Source organism: Carettochelys insculpta, chromosome 4 (assembly GCF_033958435.1).
Source record: "Carettochelys insculpta isolate YL-2023 chromosome 4, ASM3395843v1, whole genome shotgun sequence".
Lineage (NCBI taxonomy): Eukaryota > Metazoa > Chordata > Testudines > Carettochelyidae > Carettochelys > Carettochelys insculpta.
Window position 1 is genome coordinate 23,778,396 of NC_134140.1, and position 22,680 is coordinate 23,801,075.

The 22,680-nt window shown below is 43.1% G+C and overlaps 1 protein-coding gene across 6 annotated transcripts in view; it reads right to left on the reverse strand.

The window, feature by feature from the left end:
• Positions 1 to 12,166, reverse strand: part of SORCS2 (sortilin related VPS10 domain containing receptor 2) — an 822,591-nt gene extending 810,425 nt beyond the window's left edge. For all 6 annotated transcript variants that reach the window (XM_074992445.1, XM_074992444.1, XM_074992443.1 and 3 more), the window contains exon 1: positions 11,051 to 12,166. In XM_074992445.1, the coding sequence (XP_074848546.1) occupies positions 11,051 to 11,617 (567 nt within the window). In that variant the 5' untranslated portion in view covers positions 11,618 to 12,166. The remainder of the gene's footprint in view (positions 1 to 11,050) is intronic.
• Between the last annotated feature and the right edge of the window lie 10,514 nt (positions 12,167 to 22,680).

Here is a 22,680-nt window from a genome sequence, read left to right on the forward strand (position 1 = left end):
AAACAAAAAGCCCTCAGAATAAAAAGTCAAAAAATCTCAACAAAAATTGTGGAACTGGAAATGATTTTTTTCATTCTTGTCAGTTGCAAATTTTTGAAAATTTTGACTTAACTTTTTTAAGTCTGCATCAGTATTTACTAATTTAGTCATTTTTCACTCAAAAGAGGAACTTTTCGTTTAGAAAATGTCAAAACGTGCCTATTTGACAATTGTAAAAATTGTTTTCCAATCGTTGTTCAGACCTGGACTTTTGTTGAAATCAACCCTGTTTTGCGAACTGTTATGAGTTTGATGAAATGACATTTTTGAGTCAATGCCTCCTCCCTCGCCCCAAATACAGTATATTGAAACACCCCTGCCCAGCTCCAGTTGTACATGTAGCTCAGCCATCTGGCATGTGCTTAAAAAGGAAGACATAAGAAAGACTGATCTCGTAGAAAATAGGTAGGGACACACATGAATTGTTAATTTGTTGATTCTATCTAGAAGAAGAAAAAACATGAATAAATAATGTAATTTTCAATTATGCATAAAAATGAGCTTTAACCCTTTGAAATGTAAGTATTGGCCACATTAGCTGAAGTAGTTTAAAGTTCTCATAATGAAATATAAATCACAGTTTACACTTTTCTACAGTTTTATTTTTCGTAGACCACAACCCTGGAGCTGACCCCTGTGGCAGAGCCAGGCTGCCAAGAGATGCTCCCCAAGGCACTTGCTCACTGTTGCCTTGGTGCTCCTGGTTCTCCTGCAGGTGCTGGTGAACCTCCTTTCAGAGTTTGAAAATCTCTGTGCTAAAAGCAAAAATCAGGTGGCAAGGGGCTGTGATCTTAGATATCCCCCCAACCCACGTTGCCTCTAGGGGACACAAATGATGCTTACTCACTTTGGGCACTAGAATGGCTAGTTACAATTCTGAAGAAGGATGTACATGTGAACAACGTACATGCAACTAAAACTGAATGTTCCAAAACCTTCCTCCTCCTTAAGATCTGTCTTTAATCTTAACAGAAGTAGCAAATTTCTACAGTGAGAGAGAAGAGGACTCAGGGTAACAAAGAAAGAGAAACTGAGGGAAATTCAGAAAAGAACTATACTTGCTCTGTCCCTGTTTACAATAATAGGTGAGTCACATGCCATGATTACAGAGCTGGCAAATGTGTTTTAAGAATGAAGATTTAAATGCATTTTACTTAATGAAATGATGACTAAAGAGGAAAGATGATTATTGTTTCGAGGAATATGAAGGATATGAAGACAAAGGAGGAAGTCAAATTATGCCAGGTGGTATAACGGAGTAAAAAAAAAAGTAATGAGATAAAAAATAAGAAAAAACAAGAAAACACAGGCTAAATAAATTTGCTCCAATCGCCTTCCTTACCTTTAATGAGGGGCAGGAGTACCAACACTGAAGCAGGTGCCTTGTGAGTTCAATTTAGTGCATCCCTACCTGACACACCAAATTGAATTCTAGAAAATCGACTGCAGCAACTTTGATCTTTTCAAAAGTGTAGCCATAGCCAAAGTGGCTTTCCCAAGTTTATGTAGGAACTCTGTGGTGGAGCAGGAAACTGAAGTGAGTCTCAAACAAGGGTCCTGAAGACTGGACCACACTTCTTAATGTCCTTCAGAATTCTGATTAACTTTCACCAGGTGAATTTGCAGTCAATGGCCCCAGTACTTAATACAGTCAAACATGTGAATAACTTTACTCACGAGAGTGGCTCTGTTGAAGTGACTGGGCTATCACAGTTAATACCATTCTGGGATGCTTAAGCATCTGCAAGATCCTGGCCAAAGTCTTTCCACTGCTCTCCATCCATTACTGAATTAATGATACACACTACTTGCCAAAAACAGTAGAGCATATACATATATTATTCTTTCTAGCTATGACCATTATTACAATGTATATAAACAAGAATATTGCAAAACAGCATGATTCTAATTGTAAAGTCATCAATAATATGAATAATATTATGAATAATATTTAGGAAATTCTTTTCAAACAAGTTTGCAACATGTCTTTCCCTGCTCACATATCCACATGTGAGGAGGAATTGTTTGTGCAGATGCTTGGTGTATGTACACAATCTCTATGCTCCAATGCCCACTGCACATGAAATCCTCATTTCTTCCACCCAGGGAGTGTAGGAAGGACTAAACTGCAGTTTGCAAGACTGCTCTTTGAGGCAGGAAGCATCTTTCTATGTGTGTACGATGCTTAGCAAAAGAGAGCCTTATTCCATGACTGGAGTTCCTAGGTACTACCCATGCAAAAATATAAGAACTGATGAACCCATTGGGACACTTAACAGTTTATTCTGAGACATGTGGGTTATTTAAAGGTATAAATTTTTTGTAAAGAAGGTTCTGATGTTATGGTGTCAATAAGACTCCACTGAAACACAGCTCCAACTTGTTTTTGTTTGTATAAATAAAGTTTTATTTGCAGTTGCAACAAGAACTCTACTTACGTCATAGAGTCTTTCTTTATCTTAAAGCCAATCTAGCTGGCCTTAACTGACAAATAGAAACACGTATTTGGCAATACACTAGGGGCTCAGATCTCTGATGGCACAAAGTTTTCCTCTGTCTGAAGTTAATGTCACTCCCTACCTCCTGGCCTCCCCAATATATCTCTGTTCAGTGAATACATATATACTAAAAGCATTGATTCAGAATGAAAGTCCCTGCTCTTCAGTTACAATAATCATCATTTCCCTACTTCATCCTTCCAAGCACTTCTTGTGCCTCACTGAAAATCAGTAGCATTTAAAGCCATTCTCATTTTCCTCTCCAGATGTCTCTATTTATAGGTTTCTAATATTGTCATGACTATGAAAGATAGTGTCTGAAATTTCCATTTCAGGATATATTTCTGATGCCAAAACACCTAGATACATCTCTAATGAGATGATATAAATACTGGTATGGTTTATCCATGCACGCATTATGTGTTTACAGTTTTAGACATGTTACCATTTCATATATTATATCTTTATTACCAATTGCTAAACTTCTTTTACCTTTGTCTTCTTTTCTCCCACACACACTCCACCCTGGTCATAGCAATATTCTGCTCTCCTCCTTCATGTAATTCTGAAAACTAATATAATCTTTCCCCCTCCCCTCAAAAAGAGCAGAGGCTGGGGGTGCGGGAAGGAGTGGTGCACATACTTAATTAAGCACTTCTGGGTCAATTTCATGGGTCTGCTTAGAAGACATTGACTCTTGGGCATGTGTGTCTACAAACATGCTGCACCCTACCTTTTCCCAGTGGAATTGGGGTACAGAAAGCCTCCAAAAGGAAAAAAAGGCTGTAAAAGGAAGGGAAAATAATACAAACTGCAACATTTATGTTTTGCTTTATTATTATATTAATCTTGGAATATAGCTCAGCCAGTTAAGAAATCACTGAGAAGCTCAAAGCTTTTGGTGTAAGATTCTGCAAGTCCCTTCCAAGTGACTTATTTTTATTCTCACCAACACCTCAAAGAATCTTTTTATTAAAAAAATCTTTCCCTATGGGAAACTTGCCTTGCAGTCTCCTATACATCTGTCATTTATCAAAGTCATGGAAGTCAGGATTTTTGACTATGTGTTCTTTTATTTTTTGTCCCATAAGCAGTAATCTGGCCATGCTTGATAAAAAACAAAAACAAAAATCACCAAGATGGAGTGCTGCTTAGTTTGGATAAATAATTACATTCACGGTGACAGATACTGCTACAGTAATTGTGAAGTCAATCTTCTTTATGGATTCCACCCGCGCAATTTATTGCAAACTGAACAAAAACAGAAAGCCAATTGAATAAAATATCTCGCAAAAGAATACATTTAGTGCTCACCAACTTACATAAATCATATATGGTGAAACTGCACCACAAAACCTAACATTTTTAAATGAAGCAAAATACTTATTTGTCAAATAATGAAAAATCTGGATTAACTAGGCTATTAAAGTGGGTAAATTCCTAGGTATGTGTGTGTTTACACACAAGTCCTTTCTTTCTTTCTTTCTTTGATAAACAACTACTAAATACTGAAACTTATTAAAGGTATTTAAATGCATTTACTGCATACTTGTGCTACACATTTATGAGGGCTATTCCGGACCAAGACACAAACCTAACGGGCAGGTGGGTGACTGCACAGTCTCAGTATTGTCGAGCAAACAAAAAGAAAGATGTACAGACACAGAAAGTGAAGACTTAAGAACCAGTTGACTGAAGTCCTGTTCACAACACTTTAGCAGTCTACACACACTGTTCAATGAATCAAAACCTAATCAGAATATGAGATGCATTCTTCAAATATTTCTCTGAATTTTGATTTTTTCAAACAGAAGTGAACACTAAGGTAAAACGGATATTCCCTATGGGGCTAGTCAGAGTACAATACTGTGAAGAAACTGTTTACTTTGTAATCACAGCACACTGAATGGCTTTAAGTCATCTACTTCTAAAGATTTTATTTAAATCTTTTCACTTTTATACTTCCCTAATTCAAATATAAATATCATAACCCTAGTAAACTTTAAAAGATTTATGTTAAACTTCACACATCATAACAATTTGTACAAATGGCAAATTTTAAATATAGTGAAATATATCCTACAGAAAAAATGTTGTTACTTTATCAGGTAAGTCACTACCAATCAGTAACGCTTGTGGATTTTAACAGCACACTCTGCAACCTAGCTGTCAAGCCTCCCATACATAATTTTTTGGGACAGGTTAGGAAATTAGTTCCACTTGCAAGAACTTTTGTTTGCAAGTCAAAGTGCAAGACAGGTCTCCTTGCACTTTCGAATCAATAGGGGAAGCAGGAGTGCAAACACAGACTGTAGGAAGGAACTAACCAGCTACTCTATTGACATTAAAAGTACCAGCACTGCAAGGCTTGCATTCCCAATGTTTCAGCTGGACAGACTACCGTCAGAAAAGGTCACGGACAAGCTTGCTCTTTATGGAATTCATAAATAATTAATTCTTCGGAATACAAAACAAAGTAATGAGGACAAAAAACAGGAAGCAAGGTAGCCGGCTCCCTGCAGAGGTCCCTGTCAACACTATGAGGAAGTGTTTGATATTCCCAGATATTCAAGCTCACTTTATAACTGTATATGCCTCTCTGCTAGCAAGCCCAACATTTCCTTCATTCTGAAAATAATTACATTAAGAAAGGATAATAAAAGTAGACAGTAGAGCTTTAAAGCAGAGAGAAGGAGAAGGAGCATTTAATTTATGGCCTCCACATACAAAAATTAAGGATTTCCTTTGAGGCACAGTAGGATTTACAAGATGAACACGAACTTTCTAAAATGTATTTACATCAAGCACGCTAAGTCCTTTCCAAGTTTATTTATTTGTCCTTGATCCACACAAGTGTTCTACGGCAGTGCTTTCAATTAGCTACTCATGCAGGTGAACATCTTTCCGAGAAACAACTGCCCACTCACTATTTAAGAGTATTCTCTCCTTCAGGCAGCTCAAGGAAACAATCTTACTGTGTGTTTCTCCTTTATTTACTTCACACAGTAAGGTGTTTAATGGGATATATGGTTGTCTAGAGCTCACTGCTATCAAATTTTCAACCACCACTCCTGCAAAGTGCATGAGAACTAATTTAGCATTTGCAACTACAAAGTGCTGAAAGCCTCCAAAGAGGTTCTCACATCCTCAGGCATAGGTGCTGGGACTAAGGGTGCAAGGATTGCTGCTGCACCCCCTGACTTTAAGTAGTAACAACAAGGTTTCCACCTTCAGCACCCCCAGGATAAAAACTGTTCTACCACCATCATCCTCAGCTTACAGCCACATTGCAACTGGGAGCTGTGATTCCCAGTGCGGGTGGGCAGATTCATGCTAGCTCTGCTGGAACGAGCATGCTAAAAACAGTAGCATGGGTAGTGGTTCATGCCAGCCAACCAAATCCAAGCTTGCCTGACCAACTACATCCAAGTTGGGGCGGCTACCCTAAACCACCACTTGTGCAACAACACCCATGCTGTTATTTTTATGATGGTAACTCAAGCACAAGAACAAGACCTCTGGAAATTATAATTTGACCAGCAGAAATGGTCAAATACAGCAGAGAAAGTATGATTCAGGAAATACACCAGCTATGTAATATAGCGTGGAAAGAAGGGAAAGGGAAAGCACCTATGGAATGGACAAGAACCATGCTAGTGACAATACACAAGAAAGGAAGCATGTGGGAGTGCAAGAACTACAGAATGATTGCTCTAACAAGTCACCTGGGCAAGGTGCTGATGACGATACTGATGGAGAGACTGAGATCACAGATAGATCATCATCTAGCGGATGAGCAAGCAGGATTCAGGAAAGACAGAGGTACCAGACAACAGATATTGGCACTAAGATTGATAGTGGAGAAAGCCCAACGAAAGAACAAGAACATCTACAATTGCTTCACCAACTTTCAGAAGGCATCTGACAGTATAGATCAGAAAGTGACTTGGGTGGTGTTGGAGTCTTACAGAGCAGATAGCAGACTGATACAGTTGAAGGATATCAACAACAATGCAGAGGCAATGCTGAGAATGTGTGGAGAGTTGGTTTAGAACAAGTAGAGGTACAAGACAAGGAGCTCAGATATCGCTGTCTATCTGCATCACGCACCTAGAGAGCGTGGTGGACAAGAGCAAGGAAGAGGTAGAAGGGATATCGGTGTATGGGATGAGAACTAACAACCTGAGATTCACAGATGATATAGCTATCGAGGAACATAAAGAGAAGCTAGTGAGAATGGTGCAGGTGCTAAATGAGGAAGGGAAGAGGTACGGACTGATTATGAACATCAATAAAATGAAGACTGGAATTTGGAGATAAGGAAATACAAAGGAAGAGCTGTGTAGACAGGAGCAAATTAGAGAATGTAAAGAAGTTCACGTATCTGAGAAGTAACATGATGTATAATCTAGTCTGTAAGAAGGAAATAGCAACTAGAGTAATCAAAGCAAGAGCAAGTTTGAAGGCGATGGATAAGATCTGGAAAAGCAAAGCAATTAGTTTAGGAACAAAGTTGGGTGTCTTGAAAACGTGTGTACTCAGCAGCATGTTATATGGCTGCGAGACATGATGATAAAAGATTCAAAGAGAAGGATATTGGTGTTCGAGGGGAATTGTTACAGAAACATCTGAGAATAGGCTGAATGCAGAAGGTCACCAATGAGGAACTATATAGGAAGTTACAGCTGAAAGTGAACCTACTGCAGAAGGTTATACAATGGCAGCTACAACTATTTGGGCAGATCTGCACAATGAATGACAAGCAAAAAGTCAAACCCTAGTATTCGGCATAATGGACAGTTCAAACAGGAGAGGCAGACCCCACAGAGAATGATATCACATACTGGTGCAGAGCTAGTCTACAGAAACTAAGGCACTCTGTACTGGACAGGGAAAAACAGACGGAAATAGTGAGGGACACATTAGACAGCAATGGGTGCTGATGGGTTGTTGATGATGATGAAGTCAACCAAAGCTAGCATGAGCCTATGTGAGTTGAAAAAAAAATCGTGCATCACAGCTGTGGTGTAAACATACCCTCGGTCAGCATCATCTGAAGTTGGTCAGCACCTCACAATGAGGACCACTATTACCAATAGGAATCTTTCTTCTGAGTTCAGAGAACTTTGGATCAGGCCCTGAGTAGGTCCTGGCTCCATCCTTCCCCCTGAAGTTAAGGGGAGTTAGGATATTCTTATAACAGTGAAGGATAGGGCAGAAGGATGGCAACCAGTTTTATAAATTTCTTCATTTAGATGATTGTTCCTGACTCCAAATACTTATCAGAAGTTAATAAAAAGTTCCTGTCTTCATAACATGGTTATATGTCCTCAACAAGAGCCCAGTGAAGTCAATGAAGACTCCCACAGACACCAATAGATTGTAAATCAGGTCCTTTGTTAAACTAAATAAGGTTTTTAGTTGCCTGAGGTATTTAAACTCATAACAGAGTGAAAAACAGTGTCATGTGTTTGTATCATTTTCAGCTCATCTTTACTGCATGAACTTGACACTCTTCCTCCACTTTTTTTTAAGACAGACTAGTTCTTTACAAGCTTTGCAGTCCTCAGACCACTTCTTTGTAGCAGCTTTGGTTCCCTTTTGTTCTCAAAGAATTACCATTAATTCAGTCTACAACACATCCAAACAAATAGGTTAATACACAAGTTTCTGCCACCTACCTATATGTTAAAAACAGGCCAAGCAAAGGAACTAGGTGTTCAGATACCTGGTAATGCATTAGGGAGCCTTTCCCCTACACAGCATTGGCCCAGCTCACTATAAGATAGTCCAGCTGGGAGCAGGCATACGCAACAGCAGGATTTCAAAACAGTACAGCACATCTAAACATTCTTGTCACTGAATTAGTAAATGCAGTAGAGAACATCTATTTGCACTAATGATGTGAAATTCCATCACACATTAATTTAGTAAATCAGTAAGTGCACAAACAATAAAAGAACAAGATACTGCATCAAATGTATTCCATTCTCACAGCAATTCTAAGAGTCATGAATTTTTGCTACAGAGGAAACCACATCATATACTAGCATGCATATTGTAGAATATCATGAAAAAATGATGAAATGTTAGCAACACAGACTGGCATGCAGAATCCGATATTAAATCTTTGCAGCGAGATGGGGAGAAACCACCAGTTTTAAGTACAGATTATAGTGTGAGGATTAGCAAGGTATTACTGTATTTGTTTTAGAGTACAAACTGTTATATTTTTGAATGTCAAAATCTGAATTCAAGCCAACTTTTTAATAGAGATTTCTTTAAGAAAGTAGCTCTAGCAACCTGCAAGCACTACTCACGAAAATAAATGGCATTATTTTGAAAGCAGAAAAGGAAAAGAAAAAATTCAGAGAAGCAGATACTGCTAGTGATTTGCAATATGAAGAGAAAATATTCATCTGTTCACATTTCCCTCCTAAGTAAATCAGAAACTGGGTGTCAAGCTTTGCGATGTTGATGCCAATGCCGATCTGAAAGTATCAGATTATGTCATAAATTTTAACACCAGCAGCCAGCTGGCTCACTGGACCATCTGCCTTGGACAGCTCTTATTCTTGTGTGACCCACTAGCAGAACTGTCACAAAGTGGATTTGACAACCCAGAGTGGAAGATGCTAATCCATACATTTATGCGAAATAAAACATAAGCTTTCTGAACCAAGTCAAGTTTAAATGAACACCATGCATAATTTGCAACATTCAGGTTCAAATACAGGCCAAGATCTCAGGAAAAACTTTAAGAAAAAAAAAGCAGAGATTTTCCAATGATAAAATCTTGATGAGAAAATCATACTAGATTTTTCATAACAAGATTTCACTGCCTATGTGTTTATATAGACGTTACAGAATGCCTGGTGCTGTGTAATATTTACCTATGTTGCACAGTGTTATGAAATAATGTCTTATTTGCTGCCGGATAAATTCAGCAGCAGCAAACCCCAGAAACCATCTGTGCAACTATATACCCATCATCTGTAGCTAGAGAGGAAATAAAGAAGAGCTCAGATTGAATATTAGTTAAAAACAGATAATTGGCTCAATCAATGGGAAGTTGACAGCTGAGAAGTTGGCCTCCTATAATTACTTAATATTACAAAATCACAAGATGCCCTAACTATGAAAAGTTAAGTAACTTTGTGCATAAACAAAGAAGCATCAGTGTCAGCAACATATTTTTAATAAAAGCACAATGGATACCTAAACTCACTTGTTAAAAGGTTCCAAAAAGGGGCAACTATAGGAAAGTAGGGTGGCTACACTAAAATAAAGTGTTCGTCATTCATTTACACCAATGGGTAAAATCCGTCCCTGGGCTCCCTTGCTGAGAGATCAAGACAGCCGACTCCATACACTCTCTCCATCTTGAGCCAACCACACTGCGCCGGCGCCTCCAGGTGTGTGCTACAGACCCAGGTACGAGCAGGACAGGGTGGTGCCCCTGGAGAGGTCCCGTCTCAGCGGCAGCACCGGGAGCTCTGCGTTTGGGGCTGCACAACAATGGAGCCCAGTAAGTGTGCAATGAGGCCGGCTGACACCGGCGGGCGGGGGGACAGGGCGAGGCTGGAATGATGGATAGCGGGGGGGGAGAGACACGCTGGATGGAAAAGCGCCTCCCGCAGCACCTCCGCTCCCCGGCCCCTTCCCCCCGCGCCATGGCAGCCGCAGGACTGACGCTCCAGCTGAAGCCCATGACCCGGCGGGAGGCCAAGGTTATGGCCAAGCGCGTTCGCTGCGGTTGTTCCCCCCCCCCCTCCGGCTTGTGAGCCGCCGCCCCGCCCCGGGACTAGAAGCGGGCTCCTGAGTTGAAGGTCGGCAATTCAATCGGGCCCTTTTCCGGCGGGGGGGGGGAGGGGATAATGTGTCTCTCCTTCCTCCGCGCACCGGGTGGGTGTGACCGGCCGGGAGCTGCCAACAGCCGCCCGAGGACAAGAAAGTGAAGCAACTGTCCGCCTCTCGGGCCCGATCCGCCCCTCCGGTCACCTCCAAACCCGCCGCGGCAGCCCGAGTCCAGAGACCTGCTCCCGGCGCAGGCTCGACCCAGCCCCCGCTCTCCACCTATGTGCGGGAAACACGCCGCAAACTTTCCAAACTTTGCGGAGAAATCGCTCGGCCGGCCCGGGGCTCGCTGCAGCCGCTGCCCTGCGCCGAGCTTCCGCCCTCCCGGCCTCCCCCCACTCAGAGCCACCCTGGCGGGGCCCAGCAAGGAGGAACTGGTTGTCTGCTGCCGGACCTGCCTCGAGCCCCGGCCGGGGATGCCCGCAGCCGCACACGCCGGGGCTGCACCGCTGCACCAGAGTCCCAGAGCCAAGCCCCCTCCCGGCCAGGCTCCCCAGGGCGCAGCTCCCCTATCACCGCGCCCAGCGCTGTGCCTCGCAAGTTACAGAGCAGGGACGGCGGCTGGGCTCTCCGCTGGGCGGCGCCACGACTTGCTGCCTCCCCGCAAGGCTGGAGGGCTTTGAGTGGGAAGGTCCCCGTCCGCCGTCTCTACTTACGCTGCTGTTCTCGCCCGTCCAGTGCACCATCGCCTGGTTGTGAGACGCGTCCCCTTTGAGCACGAAGGAGGTGCTGATCAGAGAGACCTGCTCCCGGACCGGCCGGGAGGAAGCGGAGGATGCTCTCCTGGGTCGACTCCCCGCAGCAGCCCCGGCTCCTTCGCCTGCACGCCCCAGCGCCCCAGCTGCCTCCTCCTCGCCGCCGCCGCCGCCGCGGATCAGCAGCCCCCGCGAGCTCCTCCTTGCCCGGGTCACTCCGCGGGAGCCCGGGCCGCCCCACGGCTCCACGGGGCGCGCAGCCCAGCAGGCACAGAGCAGCAGCAGCAACAGCGCCAGGCTACGGGCTGTCCTGGGGAGGGTCCCCTCTGGAGCCACGCGTGGCCCCCTTTGCGCCATGCTCGCCTTCGGATGCGATAGTGACAGGCTGGGATGTGAATGTGCGAGAGATACACAGCCTCCGGAGGGGGGAGGGACGGGAGGGAGGCAGGGTTTGTAACCAAAGCGAGGGTTTACACTGGAAACAACGTGCTCGGGACTCCACTCCCAGCCGAGGAGAGGCGCCGCCATCTGCTGGCGCCTCTCTGCAGCCCAAGCCGCCGGCAGCTCGGCTGCACAGAACGCACGGGGGGCGGTGGCGTCCCACCCACCCACAGACGCCCTGTGCGATCATTCGCGGGCCTGGGTTTGGGGCCGCTCCCTGCCGCAAATAACGGGCAGCTAGCTGACAGGGGCAGCGCGGCTGCCTGATAGATCCTGGCCCGCAAAGTCTAAACTCCTGCAGGCTTCATGTTCTTTGGCCATCAATTTAGAAGTGTCCAGAAACCCTCCCCGCTCCTCCTAATCCGGATGTCTGGGGCACAGCCTACCTCTTGCTTTTGAATCATATAAACTTTCCTTATGTGACTTGTGCTCAACCTTATACATTGTCACTGCTTGATAAAAACGGTATGTGCGTATTTTATATGTATGTAATTACACTCACAAATCACATTTAAAAAAGCACTGAGGTTGTAAAGTCAAGCACTCAGGCATTGCCAGAATTCAGGTGGTCTGTGCAACCTTATACAAATAGTTTAATTACATGATTATATATTTTTCCATAGGACCCCCTACCTCATTGAGTGTGCTGCACAGGTGTTCAATTAAAGAGCAATTATTCAATTTTTACCCTCCTTGTTAAGCGGCTAGCGTTAGATCTCATTTATAGCACTCTTTAAACCCCGCAGACAGAATTATTTCCTCAAGGGCTTTCCCTGTCCTACATTGCTGTGGTATTAGTGTGCTTCACAAAAGTTTTGTTCTCACAATAGCCACATGAATTTCTCCTTTTGCAGATGGTATACTGAGGCATGGATAGGCGATTGTCAAAAGTATCCACTAATTTTGGGTAACCAACTTCAGACATCTAGGATCTATTTTTTTCAGAACATTCAACATTATACAGAACTTTATGTAACTAAAGACAGCTCCAGGCAACTTCAGTATTCACTGCATGTCAGTGCTTCTGTAGCATTCTTCACCAATGGTGTACAGTCCCACTCACTTTGTCCAGCCAGTCCCAGCTTCCTCCTGTCTCCCAAGCTCTTTGAAATCTCAGTTCTTTCTTTCTGTTGGCTACAGTCCATCTCCATTTTACTCAAGACTCCAAGACCCAGACTCCCCTCCCCGATGTCTCCCAGTCTCACTGAGCAACCATTTCAGTTACAGTCTCCTCCACCACCACCTCACACCAGACTCTTTGCCTCAGCCTACTCATTGCTCTTAGTGCTGGCCTTGCTTTCATTCAAATGCAGACTGAGTCTGACAGCTTCCTTGTTGACATTGACAGATACCAGCAGTGGGATTACTGAGAATGCAATAGTAACATAAGAACATAACATAAGAATGCCCATACTGGCTCAGACCAAAGGTCCATCTAGCCCAGTATCCTGTCGTCTCAGAGTGGCCAATGCTAGGTGCCTCAGAGGAATGAACAGGTAATCATGAGATCCCTCCCCCATCACCCAGACCCAGCTTCTAAGAAACAGAGGCTCGGGACACCATTCTTATCCATCCTGAGTAATAAGCATTGATGGACATATCCTGCATGTATTTATCTAGTTCTTTTTTTGAACGCTGTTAAAGTTCTGGCCTTCACAACATCCTCTGGCAACAACTTCCCAGCTCTCAGTTTCAGTTCCAGAATCTGGTTCCACTCTCACCTGGAGAAGCCAGACATTAGAGAGAAAATCCTTCTTTTTCAGCTCCTTGTAGTCCTCCTGGTAGCCTCCTTGCAGGCTGAAGCATGCTCACTGGTGTTGAAATGTATGCAGTTTGGTCAGTGCTAGGAGCTGTGAAGGTATGGTACATGTCAGGCCTGCTAAGAGCTATGAGAGTCTCAAGGAACTGTCATGTAGAATACAGCAATGTCACCGTCCTTCAAGTAGCCTTACTGGAAGCTATGAAACAAAACAATTCCTGATTGCTGTTGGCTGTTACAGAGCAGCTGAACACAGTACAGCACCAGTTCTGGTCCCAAAAAACAAGCACTGACTGATGGAATTGCATTATCATGCAGATTTGAGATGATGAGCAGTAGCTGCAGGATTTTCAGATGCAAAAGGCCACTTTCCAGGCATTTTTGCAGCACTTGCTCCAGCCCTGCAGTGCAGTGAAACTAAACTGAGACATGCTGTAACAGTGAAGTATGGAAGTTTGCAGTTCCAGACTGTTACCAGTCAATGAGCAATCAATCTGGAGTCAGCAAGTCCACTGTGGATGTTGCGGTGATCCAAGTATACAAGGCTATTAATCACGTTCTGCTAAGAAGAGTTATGACTGTGGGCAGTGTGCAGGAGATAATGATTGGTTTTGCCAACCTTTGGGAACCAATGGGATTCCCAAAATGCAGTTGGGTGTGGCACACATAGCCCTTTCTTGGCATCAGACCACCCTGCCACAGAGCACATACAGGGATACTTTTCCATGGTGTTGCAGGCACTGGCGCATCACTGGGGATGTTTTACTGACATCAAAATTAGGATGGTCTGGGAAGGTGCATGACATGTACATCTTTCAAAACACAGGCCTGATCAGAAAACTGCGAGCTGGAATGATTGTGGGAGAGCCAGCCTACCCTGTACTCTCATGGCTCATGAAGCAGTACATCAGGCACAAGGACAGCTGCGAGGGGCACTTCGGCAATTTCTTCAGCAGGTGTGGAATGCTGGTTGGAGGTACCTTTGGCCTTTTGAAGAGTTGCTGGTGCAGTTTTCTCACTTGGTCAGACTCAAGTGAAAAAAAAATATCTCCATGGTCAGCTGGTTGCTGTCTCAGAAGATCTCCAAAGCGATGGTAGGGACATTTCCAAAAGGGTGGGACATAGAGATGGATACTACTACATAACAGGGCTATATGAAGAGTTCAATGGGGAACAAAATATGGCTCAGTGAGGCTTTGAAAACCTACTTTATTAATGACCCATGATAATGTGTGTTGCTTTTGCATGTTGAGCCTGCCAATTGTCTGAACCTTGCTATGGCTGCCATGTGTGTAGTCATGTAGCCTTGGAAATATACTTTCTTGCTTCACTCTGAAAATGACTCCCAGTCCCTCCCGCAACAACAGCTAGAGCCACCTCCCTTGCTACAGCTGGGAAGACAACACTACACTCCATTCAGTTCCTGCTAGTGGGGGCAGGAGGTGCTTGGTGCATACAGAATGGGCTAAGTCTCACCTGCTAGATCAGGACTGAATCCTGTTTTGGGGGGCGCAGCTCCCAACCTAAACAAACTGACTCACTAGCTGTCGCTATGACTGTGACTGGCCCACGAAGCCTAAATCAGCCTGATGGCAGTTGCCCTAGCACTGACTGGCTTCTCTGCCCAGACAGCCTACAAGGCCTAACAGCCTCCAGCTGTTGCCCTACCACCACTGGTTCTGCTGGTGGTAAGCACACAGAGAGCCCTGAGGGGCAGGTTCCCACCCCTTAAGAACTGTCCAGTTACCAGACAGATTAGGCTCATGTGACCCATCTTCTCTGCCTTTTCCACTTTCCCGCCTTTCTTCCTTTTTCCCCTCCCACTTTCCAGAGAGGAGAGGGTGACCAAGGGCTGGCAGCCATCCTGGGGAAGGGGAACAAAATGGAGGCCATAAAACTTGGCACCTCTTCCTCAACAACCAGTGAATACCTTACAAGGGCCAACATGGTGGCTACACTGAATGAGGAGAGTACGCGCAATGGCTTAAAGCATGACGGGGAGGGGAACCAGAACTCTAGGGTTCTGTCCATAGTCCTGGCACTATGTGAACTAATTCACATTCTCAGTGCCTCAGCTTTTCCCCACATGCTCAAGCTTTGAAGTAATAAAGATGATTTCACTTTAAAGAAATGAACTCTTATTGAACACAGATATAAAATCAGTAATATGTGCCACTACAGTAGAGCTTGGAAATACAAGGGAATACAGTTGTGAGGGGGGAAAAAAGACAGATTTATCTTCTATTCAAAAACACACTGGCCTTGTCTGTCAAACATCTGTGTATGTGCAAGTGTGATTCTGTGCACCCTCCCCAACTTTTGATTGGGAGGGATATTGCATCGGTCCTCCAAGCCAACGTGTGACGAAGGAGGAGGACTACAATGATCTGGACATGCCGATCGAAATGGGCTGTAAATGAAATTGAGCTTCAAAGTGTTTCTCCTAAAGGTTAACAAGATGCCTCAAAATTTCTCCTTTTTCCTTGGGAATTCCCAGTATCTCTTGTTGCACGTCCTGCTCCTAATGTCCCTGTTCATTTTTTTCTTAGAGAACAATCTTTCACACCCTCTGCACAGTGTCCACTAACACAGAGGTGTTAATTCTCCCATTAAACATATCATTGTATATCCTTTTTTGTCTTAAACTTATCTGGGAGAGCCTCGCTGCAGGGATAGAGGAAGAGATGAAGGAAAGGAACCATTATAAGTGCAGATCCAGTGTCCAATGAAGACTTGCTGTATAAAAATCACTCCTAAATCCACACAAGTGTAAAGCAAACATTTTCATTTTTACAAGGTATTAATTGAACTAGTTTGCTGTCTCAGCCCTCATGAGTATGGCCCAGGGGCAGGGACGCCAGAAAGTCTGCAGAAGTAGGGGGATAATCTGTAGCAGAACATGGGTGGCCATTTCCTGTTTCTTCTACCTGCCTTTCCCATGCTCCAAACATGCTCCTGTCTGGTTTATTTAGGAGGTGGCATATCACCCATGTGGAGAAGAGTCTGTCCAGGCACAGCTCAGATCAAATTATATAAATGTGGTTCTACTGAGTCAAGTTCCCTAACTTTCTTAGTCACTCAGATTTCCCACAATAAATAGAGGAAAGAATACCACTGGAATGTAATCAAGAGGATTTCAAAGCAAACTGGACTAGATGGGTCAGGCAATTCTCATCTTCCTACATCCTTCACCATGGCATTTGAATGCAGCTGGTATATGTGTGTCTGCATCAAACCATGCTGGAATATACTTGTCACTGCTTCCCTTTGTCTCCAGCTCAGGAATGGCCAAACACTGAAAGGGCAGCCTGAAGCCTGAACTTCTTTCTTCCACCTTTTCAGAGCTAGCCACAGAGTTAAGACTGATTGGGGAATGCTACCATGGAAAAAAGCTACTACTAACATGACACAGAAACGCTCTGGATAAATACAGGGGACTTCTAGCAGACCAGCAATTTTTACAGAAATCCAATCAGCTTTTAAAAGTGTTCCATATTATTAAACAACCATAAAATAACATGTTTTAGATATAAATAATTCACAATGATAAAAGGTTTGTGACTGTGTAACAGGGAAATGGTCACAATAACATCAGTATTATATTATACGGCTGTAGTGCACGCCTAAGGAGGCTTTCAGACCCCACTAGAGGTTATAACCATCTAACACTTGTTAATTTCAATGGGAGTCCTGTAGCTGAAGCCTCTGTTAATTATGATTTATTTATACAGCAGTAGCATCTAGAGGTCTGTGTAAGAGAGGACTCGCTGCCTGAGCACTTCCTTTTGGCTAGGCACAGAATCATAGAACCCTAGAACTGGAAGGGACCTCGAGAGGCCATCGAGTCCAGCCCCCTGCCCCAATGGCAGGACCAAGTACTATCTAAACCACCCCTGACAGACATCTATCTAACCTGTTCTGAAACATCTCCAGCGATGGAGATTCCACAACCTCCCTTGGCAATTTAGTCCACTGTTTGACCACCCTGACAGTTAGGAACTTTTTCCTAATGTCCAACCTAAACCTCCCTTGCTGCAGTTTAAGCCCGTTGCCTCTTGTTCTATCCTCAGAGGCAAAGAAGAACAAGTTTTCTCGCTCCTCCTTATGACTCCCTTTCAGATACCTGAAAACCGCTATCATGTCTCCCCTCAATCTTCTCTTTTCCAAACTAAACAAGCCCAATTCTTCCAACCTTTTTTCGTAGGTCACATTCTCTAGACCTTTAATCATTCTTGTCGCTCTTTTCTGGACCCTCTCTAGTTTCTCCACATCTTTCTTGAACTGCAGTGCCCAGAACTGGACACAATATTCCAGCTGAGCCCTAACCAACGCAGAGTAGAGCGCAAGAATGACTTCTTGTGTCTTGTTCACAACACACCTGTTAATGCATCCCAGAATCATGTTTGCTTTTTTTGCAACAACATCACACTGTTGACTCATATCTAGCTTGTGGTCCACTATAATCCCTAGATCCCTTTCTGCTGTAGTCGTTCCTAGACAGTCTCTCCCCATTATGTATGTGTGAAACTGATTGTTCCTTCCCAAATGGAGCACTTTGCATTTGTCCTTATTAAACTTCATCCTGTTTACCTCAGACCATTTCTCCAATTTATCCAGATCATTTTGAATTATGACCCTATCCTCCAAAGCAGTTGCAACCCCTCCTAGCTTGGTATCATCTGCAAACTTAATAAGCGTACTTTCTATGCCAATATCTAAATCATTGATGAAAACATTGAACAGAACCGGTCCTAACACAGACCCCTGCGGAACCCCACTTATTATACTTTTCCAGCAGGATCGAGAACCATTAAGAACCACTCTCTGAGTACGGTTATCCAGCCAGTTATGCACCCACCTTATAGTAGTTTCATCTAAATTGTATTTGCCTAGTTTTTTTATAAGAATATCATGAGAGACCGTATCATGACATAACATCTCTCTCATGTGTAATGCCCCCAGTGACAGACACTCGAGTAAGTCTCCTGTGGCTTGGGCATTTAAGTCTCTTCCTTTCTGAGATAACTGGCCATCCAACATAACAAAATATTATTTTGGTGCCCTTATATCAGGTTTTCTGGCCCCAATGTTCTTCTAATTCTTCTTCTTCATCCTTATCACCTTCTCTGGTGGCTGGGAGAGGAACTCAGACCCCCTTTTCCCTCTGTGTTTGAGCCCACAGATACACTAGTTAGCAAGGAAGATATGTCTACATTCACTTCCTTCCCCTGCTATCTTCCTGGGCTTTTTCCTACCTGAGGCTGTCAGCAGGACTCCCCATAGCCTCTCCAAGCTCCTTTTCTTGCTGGGCTAGAATTTTTTTTTTTTTTTTCTCCAGCAATCCTCCAATAAATACTGGCATACAACTATAAACAAACTCACTCCTGCCATTCCCAGGCTTGACCCTTCATCACTCACTGTTCCTCTCCAACTCTTCCAAGGCTCTCTCCCTAGAAGTCCAGTTCCTGCCTTTGTTTCAGGGTGCACCCTCGCACCTGTTCCACCCTGATGGCTGCTCCTTCTAGCTCCTGACCTCTCCCCAGCTTTATTTGTTCAGGCAAGTGTAAGCAAAGTCTGAATGAGTTAATCCCTGACATCTAGTGATAAACTGAGGAAGAGGACTTCAGAGATGATCTCATTTGCATGTGCACATACATGCTGCGTAGGTGCCCAGCATGAGGGGATTGTTTGCTGAAATGATCACTTTTAGCTGGCATTGGGTCCCCTGGTTTCTTTTTTTGGGGGCATGAGTAATAAAGCATTGTTATCCTTCTTGTGTGAATGCAGGGCAGCAGAACTGTATATGGCACACATCAATGGAGGGACTCACCCTCAACTGAATGGCACTTATCGGGGACCTGGGTTTCAAAGCCCCATGAGTTATAAAAAACATATTTGTGCTGTGGGCTCTGAGCATTATTTGACTGTCCTCCCCATTTGTGGTATAATAGTGGAACTAATTTACACTCAGTTGTGAGTTTTGTTACATACTGCAGAGCTGAAATCACTGTTACTGTTTTGAAGCATTATACCTACTTTGGGACAGTATTTCTGATATAAGAAGATTGCTAAGTGTGTACCAGCAATGAAGCTCCCTGGCTAGCAGCTGAGATTGCTGGGAGCTGAGTTAAATGGGGGCCCTGAAGATATCTTTGTGAATGGCCAGCAAGGCAGTTGGTGGAGCCATGTGGCCCATAGGGTGAATGGCAGAGAGGCATGACCAGTGATCAGCAGGATGGCTGGCAGAGAGAGCTAGAGCAGAGCTCCACAGAGGTGCAAGCCATTGGCCATCAAGGTAGCAAGCGAACACCTGAACAGTGGAGCATCTGAGATGCCTATTTGCCTCCTTCCACTCATGCTGGGCGGTGACCTCTGCAAATGAAGTTCTGAACTCTGGTGCTGCACTAACCAAGAACAGCAACTGTGAGTGGAGGGCACATTAAAGGGGATTTGGGGCTGCTGGACTTAAGCACCTGAAAGAAAGGACGCTGCCCAAAGTACATGGGTGCTGGTCTTTTGACTCATGGTTTACATTTATGAACCCTTGTTTTTGATTTTTTCCAAAATTAATGCTGAGTTACTTCTTTTATTAAAGGTGTTTGCTACACTCAGGTTCTGTGCTTGCTAATATTACTCTATGTCTCCTATCTTTTTATTCCAAAATGTAATGTGACCTTTGTAACCTTCTGTGGTTGAAATTCCTCAGAAAGCTTTTCCCTTTCTTTATCAAAGCATTTACATGCAATAAAAATGATCAGTTGTTTCTTTTACCTTACACCATTCACATAGTCCACCTCAGTGTTCACATATTCAAAAAAGATTTTCCTTTAAACCACAGTAGTCAGTACACTAAACAATCTGGGCCCTGCAGTATGTAATTAACCCCAACTCCAGAGCATGTGTCAAAAAAGCCTCCATTTTCCAATCGATCCAACTGTTTTACATCTCTTTTCTGCACTAGGCTTTAGAATTCCTGTTTACTCAAGGATGTATTAATCTTCCTACTGCACTCTTACCTGCACTGTTCACCATTTCATTTCCTTTTATTTTAACATCTGCTTGGATACAAGCTAATGCTACATGAATCCCTATCTGTACTGTTTCCTTACTTAGAAATATATTTTCATTGGTTAAATCACTTCTACGTAGGGAACACACCCTTTTTTGTTGCCACAAGGCCCGATACTAAATTTTAAAAAAAATCATTGCTATTGCTGGGCACAAATTCCATGTCCAGGTCATCCCTAGTGTAGCTGTCATGGATAGCTAAAAAGAAAAGGTGGATATTCTTTTAGATGTATATCAAAATTAAGCATTAGCACAATATAGCATCCCTATTCTTCCTGGGTTTTTTCTTTTAAAATCTATCTGTATGTATTTGCCAAAATCACTTTACTTTTCATCTAAATAGATTCACTTCAGTTTTATATCTATTGTCTCCTTTTGGCTCTTAGGTTCATAAAATAAATTTAAATCCACATTTGGACATCTGGCTTTCCATTTATAACATTTCCCCATATCTGAAAAGTTCTGACTTCATTTAGCATTTCTGTCTTTCAACTCCTGCATCAAAATTGTAACTCAAACAGAATGTGGAGTTCTAACAATGCGAGCTATCATTGTTTACTGAATTCTCAAGAGTCCTCATATATTTGTTTGGTATTTTTGTCACTGCAGTTCCTATTAACTATGCCCCAGAAATTTAGGCCCTTCATTTTAATTCATAGTGTAATTAGCAGTTACGTTTAGTATGGGTATCAGGTGATGGCAAGGCTGGTTGGCCACAGATCGCCGCTCATGGCCAATGGGAGTGGTGGGAAGTAGTGTCCTGCTCCACTCCACTTCCTGCCACTCCCATTGGGTACAAATGACAGTCCACGGCCAACAAGAGCTGCAATCACCAATACCTGCACAGGTCAATATAGTGGCAGTGATCCATCTAGTGATGAACCCTGGCAAGCTGCTGCTTTTTTATTGCCCACCCCTACCTTAAAGGCTCAGAAACCATAGAAAAAGAACCTTGTTTTAATGATGGGGCAGACGTGACTCGTAATTTTTGAAGGTTTGGAGTTGGCAATACTGGTAAGCAAGTGCACTGATGTGGGTCTTTCCACAGTAGCCAGGCAGGGAGTGCCTTCTCCCATCCTAGCCTTAGCACTATGTCTTATGAGAGTGCATACGGAAATCTGAGTTTTCAGCACCTAAATTGTAAAATATGTTAACGAAACAGAAGGCAACTTCTAAATATTTTAGTGCCAAGATGCACTTTAAAATCACATACAAATTACTTACTATGATTTCATATGAGATACAGAGCATGGTAGCTAGAAAAACAATGCATTTATCCTCAAAATATGTATTTTTAAATAAAAAGCAAACAACCAGAATATACATGTGGAATTTTATTTTATTTACAAGACAAACTGAAATTATGAAATGATTTGTCTCAACTAGATTTTTGTCACTTGAGTCTGCTATAATCATACAAATTCATCCATCAATAAACAAATAATCCTGCTTTTACATGAGAAAACCATAAACAAGCTGTGAATACCAGAGCAGAGATAGCAGTTGCTGACAAACCTCTTTGACAGATTTTTATAAAATCTAAAATACCTACACTTTATTAGTTTTCCCTGTGAATTTAGAAAAAAATACTGTTTCATGTGGCAAAAATAATCATATGTTGAGTCTATAGTGCAGTGTTTATGTATTTTCCTTGTTCAGATTTCAGCCAAGAAATAAATGTTTCCCCAATATTCCAGCAGCGCTCTGCTCTTATAGTTTCAAGATGCATCAAACTACATTGAAAGACATACAAATCTTCTGTTGTGGAAAAAGGAGAGGAAAATGATCTCATGGGGGGGGTCTCTCTGTTTTCAGTAGAAAAATATCGCTGAAGATGCTTTGTTAGTTTACCTAATCCAGATTTCTTTTTCGTTTATTCTTTTTCATCTGTATGATATCTTTCTTTTCTATGTTCTCTACCTCTTAGCTGCAGTTACTGGGTGTTAGTGGTTCTATATCAGTGGTAAATGGAGTTAGAGCCATTCAAGTTTTTAATACACTAGATCAGTCACCCTCTGATTTTTGAAAACATACTGTCAAAGACCTGTCTGGATCTCTTGCATACGGCATGTGTCTTCTGGATTTCATTGTGTAAGGGGACTGTTGCCCCTTTACTAAAACTCAGTAGGAGTTTTTGATTGGCTAGCTCCCAACACCAAAAGAAAGAGGAAGAGTCGATGTGAAATCAGGCCCCTGAGACTGGCAGTTCCAGGGCCATGGGGAGACAGACACCAGTGCTCCAGTCCAGCCTGATTGATAGGGGTCACAAGCTAATGAGGAAGGCAGGAGGCCAGCAGGGTCCTGTCTCCTCCAAGAGCTGGAA